The sequence below is a fragment of the Mytilus trossulus genome, chromosome 2, assembly GCF_036588685.1.
Source record: "Mytilus trossulus isolate FHL-02 chromosome 2, PNRI_Mtr1.1.1.hap1, whole genome shotgun sequence".
Classification (NCBI taxonomy): domain Eukaryota; kingdom Metazoa; phylum Mollusca; class Bivalvia; order Mytilida; family Mytilidae; genus Mytilus; species Mytilus trossulus.
In genome coordinates, this window is record NC_086374.1 from 87,317,269 (window position 1) to 87,326,356 (window position 9,088).

Below are 9,088 nucleotides of genomic sequence, written 5' to 3' on the forward strand. Positions count from 1 at the left end.
AATCAATCAATCATTTGTCATGCAAAATATTCGAAGCAATTGTTCAACAGTAGTATAACAATATTCTCTATCAACCTGTGTGTTGTCCTAAATGGACAGACTTAAATGACATTGCCCAAAATTCAAGCATTCTATATGTAATGGTGGTAACTTTTTTTTACTTGTCTATATTCTATCTATTTGGGGGAAATTGGTTAACTTTAGTATTACTTAGTTCCGTAACTCTTTCTTCCGGGACTGGCCATGTAATTATTCTTGTCGGGACTTCCTGCTTCTTGCATGTGCCCGACATCCGACCAGGCCGGGCTCGTTGTCCCTTGGAACTATAAGTATGACGCCACTCACCGGGTGCAGGGCTGTGTACGCTTAGGATTTCCCTAAGGCCTTCTTAAAATTTACAAGTCATTTATACCTCAGTCAAATTCGATTTTTACTTAAGTACTATATAGTACTATATATAGCTGTGTTCAACCGACTTATGTCAGATTGGAAAGATAATTGAGAATAAGAATAATAAAAGAGAATATGAGAAGTTAATGCTTTCAAGAAATAAAAATATTAAGGTAACGAGAAACAAAATGAGTAAATTCACAATACATCCCTTTATACAAGTTACAATCTCTGAGTTACCTCCCTTTATGTTGCAAATATGAAAAAATGGAACAAACAATATACAAAATCTGTAATTGTAAAAGCAGTAATTAAATAGGGCAGCAAGAACAATTGTCTTTGTCAAGATGAAAAGTCTTAAAAATGAAAATCTCTAATCAGCGGCAAAATTTGCACAGAGACATACACTGTGTATATATGTCTCACTGAGATTTTCACAATTCAAAATTTTTAATGTAATCCGATTTTCGTATGAGTAGTTACTGTACAGTTGTTTTTTTCCTCTGCGACAATGCTTTCTCAATAAAACATTTGAACAACAAAAAAAAATATACTCCGGATATATACGTCGCCATTACCGCTTTTGTGGAAAATTTATATATAAAATTCAGCCAATGAAATTGTTCGACACATACGCTTAGCAACACGACGCCATCAACTGCTGCATAATATTTTTGATTTAAAAAAAACGATAAATTTATAAAATTTCCATTATGGATCAGACAAAAAGACCCCTCCTAATTCCCCCAGAGTTCGGAACATATGCCGAGAAACATGGAATATTCGATTTATATAAGGTTTGAATATAAAACGTTGATTTCTTATTTTATTTTCACAGGCACGTAAATAAAAGTAAATGATTACCATGTTACTATTTTGTCTACTTACAGTAAGTTTCTTGAAATGATGAATGTCACTTTAAAGCTAAATGATAATTCGGGACAGGTTCTTGCTGACTAAAATATTGAATTTTCATACTACATACTGGTCCAAATAATTATGACGTTTGGCAAGGCTATTTTTTTTTTTTTATAGGACGCCTCTTCTACAGGAAGGCGTCCCAGAAAAAAATTAAAATAGCCTTGCCAGACGTCATAATTATTTGGACTAACTACATACATGTCACGTATCTTTTCACAAGAACTATTCAACATGTGCAATAAGAAATTAAAGAAGAGATATGAGATAGCAGCAGAACATAAAATTGATATCTAGCAGGATCATTACATTAACTCTCTCAGCTCAAGGATGCATATTATAACTTAACCAAATACACATAAATGTAAATATATACATTGTAACGTTGTACCAGGATGAAGCAATACATGTACAATGTATGTTGATCCGAAACTAGAGAGCACCTGCTAAATATAGGTGTAGAGACTAGTGTTGTGTAAAAATAGTATCATTATACCCCCGCTTTAAAAAGGGGGGGTATACTGTTTTACCTCTGTCTGTCCTTCTGTCCGTCCATCCCATGAATATTTTTCGTCGCATTTTTCTCAGGAACTACAATACAAGGATTTCTGAAATTTGGTTTCAGGGTTTATCTAGTCAGCTATACCTTGTGATGCGTTTTCAGATTGATCACTTGACAACTTCCTGTTTACCGAGCACTTGTATGATTTTACACATGATAGCCAAGTTGAAAATTTTCGTCACATTTTTCTTAGGAACTACAATACAAGGATTTCTGAAATTTGGTTTCAGGATTTATATAAGTCATCTATACTGTATGATGCGTTTTCAGATTCATCACTCGACAACTTCCTGTTTACCGAGCACTTGCATATTTTTACACTATTAATATTATCCACTTGCGGCAGGGGTATCATCAGTGAGCAGTAGCTCGCAGTTTCACTTGTTTTAGATGATATATATATATATCTTAAGTGAACTATGGACTGTAACAATTGAAAAAAGATACTATAAAATTAAGTAAAATATGGACTGTAATACATGTAATAGAACATAGATATATCATTTAAGTGAAATATGGACTTAAAAAAACCACTTTCATAACATTAATTTATTCATCTACATGTATGCTTTATTTAAAATGAATCAATGATCAAAACTTTAGAAAACAAGAATGTGTCCAAAGTACATGGATGCCGCACTCACATTATCATTTTCCATGGACCGTGAAATTGGGTAAAAATCTAATATTTCATCAAAAACTACCTTGACCAAAAACTTTAACCTGAAACTCCAACTTTCATTTTCTACATTGTATGATAAGTGGACCGTGAAATTGGGGTCAAAGGTCAAATTTGGCTTTAAAATTAGAAAGATCATATCATAAGCAACATGAAGTGTACTTAGTTTAAAGTTGATTGGACTTCAGCTTTATTGAAAACTACCTTGATCAAAAACTTAAACCTGAACGGATGCACGGACGAAAGGAGCCACAGGCCAGAAAACATAATGCCCCTCTACTATTGTAGGTGGGGCATAAAAACGAAGATATGTAATGACTTTAATTGCGAGTTACAATGTTACAATTTGGTTAATTATACTTTCAGAGACTAATGGAACAGTTATTGATCAACAAACCCTCAGACCCATTAGCATTTCTGGTGGAATTACTAAAGAGGGACAACAATGATGGTATGGATTGTTTGATCAACAATTTACTGGCACTTAGAGCAGTGTTTTTCTGCTATTTTTTTAAAGAAATAATTGTTAAACACTTCATTTGCTGTGAATGTAAATTCTTGTTTGTTCAATTGTAAAAAAATGTTTGAGTAATAAAAATGACCATACAAAAAGAGACCTGCTGTAAATTCAATATTTGTGAAATTCTGAATTTATGTTTAAATCTTCAGCAATAAATTTCTTTCAGTTTCTAGATTCCTATCAATTTGTAAAATTTAATGGTGTCACTTGAATTTAACCTTATTCCTATCAATTTGTAAAAATTAATGGTGTGACTAGAAATTCTTGAATTAAACTTAGATTGTAATTATTGTGATGTTCATTGGGCCTTAAAAACCTTTTTTTCTTCCAATTGTTTTATGGAGAGAGATATATATATATATATTATATACAACTCGTCTTAACATCAACTCAAACAATGTTAGATCTATAAATTTGCTTTCGCAAATTTTTTGTTCTTCCATCGCCAGGATTCGAACCCATGCTACTGAGATATCGTGACACCAAATCGCCTGCATTGTAGCTGTCCCGCTAGACCACACGACCACCTGGGCTTCATTTATATACATACATATACAGCTATTAAATAGAATAGCTTTTATTAAAAAAAAATTTTTTTTTCTTCTTTCAGTTCCTCAAGTAATAATTCTAGGACCTCCAGCCTCTGGTAAGAAAACAATAGCCAAACTTTGTTCCAATAAACTAAGAACTGCACACCTGACAGAAGACAATATGGTTGCTGAAGCTGAAACAGACACCAAAGTTAAAGTACAGGAGATGATAAAAAAGAAACAGGTATTGCATCACAGACCAGTTGTGTATAAACAAAAGGAGTGTACACTCAAGGAAACAACTACAAAACAAAACTAAATTCAGCTTTCAGAATAGATTTTAAAACCACATTCCCAGAGCTCTAAATCTTTGGAAAATTTGAGTTAACTTAAGTTATGTTGGCATTTAGACATCATTTTTACAGGCTTGGTCTTTTATTAACATGAAGTTCATAGGTAGTTTATATTGATGCACCATAGTAAGACTGTCTTAACAGAACATGTATCTGTGAGAGTTTGAAACAATTCTAGTAATGACATGAAATTGTTCTGTGAGAGTTTGAAACAATTCTAGTAATGACATGAAATTGTTCTGTGAGAGTTTGAAACAATTCTAGTAATGACATGAAATTGTTCTGTGAGAGTTTGAAACAATTCTTGTAATGACATGAAATTTTTCTGTGAGAGTTTGAAACAATTCTAGTAGTGACATGAAATTGTTCAAATTCATTTTTGCACTGTTTTATCACATTTGTTTCTCAGTTCATAGTTGATGGAAAATTATCTATACTTTTAACTGAACTATTATTTTGTGAACTCTTTCAATTCTGTAATCTCAAGTTATCAATAAATCATCAGCAGTCAAACATAATACTTTAGATCCTACTTATTTTCACAGGTTGTTCCAACAGAAGTATGGGTTAAGATATTAACTGACAGGATGAAGCTGGCTGACTGTATAAAGAAAGGCTGGGTCATGGAAGGATTTCCTCAAACTAGAGAACAAGCTTTAGCATTACAAACTGCTGGTGTTTATGCAAAACACACAGGTATGTCAAACATAGAAGGATCTACTCTTCAAGTTTAACACTATTTCTGTTCCTCATGTGTACTTGATATGACAGAAGGGGTGGGAGGCAGTGTTTACCAACCAACTTTGTTAAAAAAAAATGTACACATACATATTATTAGTTTTTATTGATCAGGACTGAAGTCTCCTATAGATGATGGTCTTTTTGAATTTTTTGAGGAATTACTGTTTTTTGTTGCTACAATATCGTACAGTACTTGGAAAAATAATGTTTGATTTATGGATACCAAATGTGATTGAAGTTTATAATATGTACAATGTGAAAAGATAACCCCTAACTTGTATATAAGTAAATTGATATAAAAAAAAAGATCTGATGAGGAATACAATTAACTAATCAAGATTGAAGACGAATGTTTTCTCTTTAAAAATGGCAAATAACAATAATCACAAATAGTTAGAAATTACAAAAAGGTCGGGTGGATGGTAAAGGCCATTGTGGATGGAATCATGGTAATATATTTGTGCCTTATACTTAATTATTCCAAACAACTTGTACATGTTTGTATAATTGTAATTTTGTTTATATTTCAGTTATATTAGATGCACCAGACACTGTGTTGATTGAGAGAGCACAAGGTAAAAGGATTGACCCAAAGACAGGAGATATTTACCATACTACATTTGATTTACCTACAAATCCTGAGATCCAGGGACGTCTAGAAGAAGTTCCAGGTTATAAAGAGGAAGAAATGGTACAAAAACTTATAGAATATCATCGCCATATTGATGGAGTGCTAGATTGTTACCAGAAGACTGTAAAAACTATCAATGCTGATCAGCCTAAAGCTGATGTTTTCTCACAAGGTAATTTAGATATATATATATTGTTTGTTTTATCTACTTGTATGTATAAGAGTAGTGAAAGATATCAAAGGAATATTCTAACTCATAAGTTGAAAAGGAACAGACAATGCCATGACAAAATAATTCAGTTGTCTATGGTTTGGTTCATAGGATCCTGATGGGTGATATTGTTTAACCTAATAATGCAGTTATAAATGTTTTACATTGATATTGACCTTTACATGCTTTACATAACTTGGGACATTGAGCTATATTTTAATTAATTTTCAAAGTAACTATTTACATTAACTACCTTGTCAGAATAACACTGAACCATTACAGTATGTAAATAAAAAGTTCATGATCTAAGTTCTTAACAAACGAAGTAAACAGCATATACAATGTATTTTTTTAAATTTTGTTGTACATTGTAAAGCTTTTTTAAATAGCGGACTACTGGTATGTCCAAAGTTTATGTATTTTCTATTGCACGATTATTTTACTTTATATTTTCAGTATACACATATCTATGTAGAAACCCAAGATCTAATGCACCACACACACCAAGGATTGTATTGCTGGGACCTACTGGATCAGGGAAAGGTGTCCAAGCAGCTCTCCTGGCCAATAAATATAATATTGTTAATGGTATGTATTAGACAGGTTGAACTGTAAGCACAGTGTTACTGTGTCTAACATGACCTGACTATGAGTATGGCTGATAAAAATAAATTATATGCTTGTTTGTGAGCTTTAAAAGTGTTTTAAAGGACCTTCGGTGTTGATTCAGATGTAGTCAGAAATTATTCCAATAAACCCATGTATCTTGTAATAATTTAATCATTTACACTGACATATTTTTTATTCTATCAAACATTTATACTTTCCAGCTTAATTCTGGCTGTGGTTGAGCTAACGGAAAAAACCATGATAGATAAATAATCTTTCCTTTTTCCTTAAAAATGATTACTAATTTTGTCTGCTTTCAGTATCATGTGGACAGTTGGTGAAACAATCCATAGCAGATGAAACTGATCAAGGAAAAGCTTCAATACCTTATGTGGACAAAGATATGATGGGTAAGAAACATTTATAAATATTTCACAGAAAGCCCATAGGGATAATGTATTTTCAGATTAGGAATCTTCAGTATGATCAAGGCATAAGCCATGTTTGAAATTTAATACTAATTTGAACTCCTAATGTTCACTTTTACACATGAACTTTAATATATTTGAACAAGAAAGAATTAAGAAGATGGTATAAAATTAAATATAATTGAATTACTATCAGATTTTCAATAGAAAAGAATATCATAATTGTTGTGACTAGTATTTTGGAGTATTCTGCTTCTTTCTTTGTCTATTAGATGATTTTTTTTAAAAACCACTTTTCTACACTTAATAGAATATAAGGTAAACACACTTGAATGCTGTAACGGTAAAAAATGTTGATTTTTATGATAAAAAATTAATTATTACAATTATTTCAGACATTTTAAAAACAATTGTCTGTTGAAGATTTACATAAAGATTTTAAATTTGGTGGATTGTCTAATTACCAATGCATTTCGATTTGTCTCCCCTATTCAATTTCTTTGACTAGCTTATTCATATCTAACAGTTAAAATATAAATTAATCTGTTTTTCAAATTTTGTGTATGTATAAGATAATTCTATGCCCTATACACATTGGTAGATTATCTTATGTAAAACAGAAATAATTTGTTCTTTCAGTGCCAGATACAATTGTACAGAAAATAGTGAGCAACAGATTGTCCCAGCTGGACTGTGTCAGTAGGGGATGGGTGCTACATGGTTACCCCAGGACCAGAGAACAGGGAGAAATGTTGGCTAAAGAAGGATTTCTTCCAAACAGGTAAGAACCTAATACTAAAGGAACTCTGTAAGTTGTACAAGTAACATGCAACAAAAAGGTGTACAAGTTCAGCAAAAAATAACGTCAAACTAAACTCTGTAACATGTTTACTCATGAACCAGGGAATCCATAAGAAATGCTTACTTTAAAGGTCATCGCCTCAAGGTTGTAGAACTACAGATATTTAATAAGCTCAACAATATTCAAGTCAAATTTCTAAAGTTTTACAGAATGAAACAAAAAATTATAAACAGATAAAATTTCCAATACACATAATAGTTTATTACATTAGCTATTTTTTCTACATCACTATAAAAATCCAATCCTATCTTAAAATTGAATTATTTAAAAAAAAAAGAAGCCAAAGCAACAATAATATATTTGTATAGTAGAAAAAGGTCTCATCAAGTTAGAGTTTATGATGGCATCACTTTTATTTCAGAGTATTTTTCCTCAATGTGCCCAATGATTCAGTGATAGAGAGATTAACATTACGATCCACCGATCCTATCACAGGAGACAGATATCACAGTCTTTACAATCCTCCACGGACACAGGAAGTCAAGGATCGTCTCTCTAAACATAACAAAGACGATGAAAGCAAGGTGAAGGCCAGGTTATCACAATATCATGCCTACGTTGAGGAGCTAGCAGACTTATATATACAAGGACAACAAATTAACGCTGACCAAGACCCACATACAGTGTTTGAATGTATTGAAAGTATGATTGTCAATCCACTGCCGAAAAAGTTTATGTGAAAAGAAACAATCAAGCAATTCTGTGATATTTGACCAGTTATGTGACAATTTATGTTGACCTTTATTTATTACTATCCTGAAATATGATATTTGAATGTCATCTAGACGTGAACTTTGAAATGATGAATTGTTATACTTTATACAGCATAAAATAGTTAAGACAAATGTTATAATTGCAACAAGAATAAGTTACTTGGATATTAACAATTAATTTTAAAGCAATTTTTACATCATTGTTGATAAATAAGAAGACATGACATCAGAACTTTTTTTTCACTGCCTTGTAATGATGATTTTTCTTTACAAGTGTCCTTTATGTTGAAAGATATATTATGTATAAAGAAACCATAAAATATGCAGTGGTAAATATTGCATTTATCTCAACAACTATTTAATCAATATATTTTATTATGGTATTTTGAGTTGAGTATTCATTTATATGTCAATTAAAATTCACAAGGTGGTTTCGTATAGAATTCCGAAAATTGTATGTATCCATGAATTAAGGATGTCTGCTCGTCATGTTTTGGAATTTTTGTCAGATTTTCGGAGTCCTTTGATTTTATCCATTTGAATGCCCTTCAAAATCTTCCCCATTTTTCTTTTTATATTTTTTTACATGTGTAATTATAAGTCATTTGTAAAAGTCTTATAACATTTTATGTATTTTTTAATAGTATTTGAGAACCTTAACTGGTCAATGAAAAAGCTAGGAAAAATCAAGAGAGAACATTTTCCCCACCAAAATTCCATTGGTTAATATCTCAAAAACAAGCACATTGACCCCTATATTCTTTTTGCTTTTTTGATTCCTCACTTTATTCCCTATCAATACATACTAGTTTTATGAAAAGTTATTTATTTTGAAACTGAGCAGCGAACATCATTAAGATGATGTTTCTCCATATCATCCAAACCACCTCCCTTGTCTTGTGGTAGTGTGTACACCTTGTTGAGTCGTACCAAAATCTTTT

The 9,088-nt window shown here is 31.6% G+C and overlaps 1 protein-coding gene across 1 annotated transcript; it reads left to right on the forward strand.

Moving 5' to 3' along the window:
* The first annotated feature begins 990 nt into the window (after positions 1 to 990).
* LOC134708245 (adenylate kinase 8-like) lies at positions 991 to 8,530 on the forward strand. Its single transcript, XM_063568631.1, has 9 exons — positions 991 to 1,187; positions 2,916 to 3,000; positions 3,680 to 3,843; positions 4,498 to 4,648; positions 5,224 to 5,496; positions 5,992 to 6,123; positions 6,465 to 6,554; positions 7,212 to 7,353; positions 7,796 to 8,530. The coding sequence occupies exons 1-9, from the start codon at positions 1,104 to 1,106 to the stop codon at positions 8,112 to 8,114; spliced, it is 1,440 nt and encodes a 479-aa protein (XP_063424701.1). The 5' UTR covers positions 991 to 1,103; the 3' UTR covers positions 8,115 to 8,530.
* The last annotated feature ends 558 nt before the right edge of the window (positions 8,531 to 9,088 follow it).

What these genes read in the sequence shown, in the direction of transcription:
- LOC134708245 (XM_063568631.1), top strand. Translation starts at nt 1,104, where the DNA reads ATGGATCAGACAAAAAGACCCCTCCTAATTCCCCCAGAGTTCGGAACA. An exon ending in GAATATTCGATTTATATAAG is followed by an intron (nt 1,188 to 2,915) that starts GTTTGAATATAA and finishes TTATACTTTCAG; the next exon opens with AGACTAATGGAACAGTTATT. An exon ending in TGTGGACAAAGATATGATGG is followed by an intron (nt 6,555 to 7,211) that starts GTAAGAAACATT and finishes TTGTTCTTTCAG; the next exon opens with TGCCAGATACAATTGTACAG.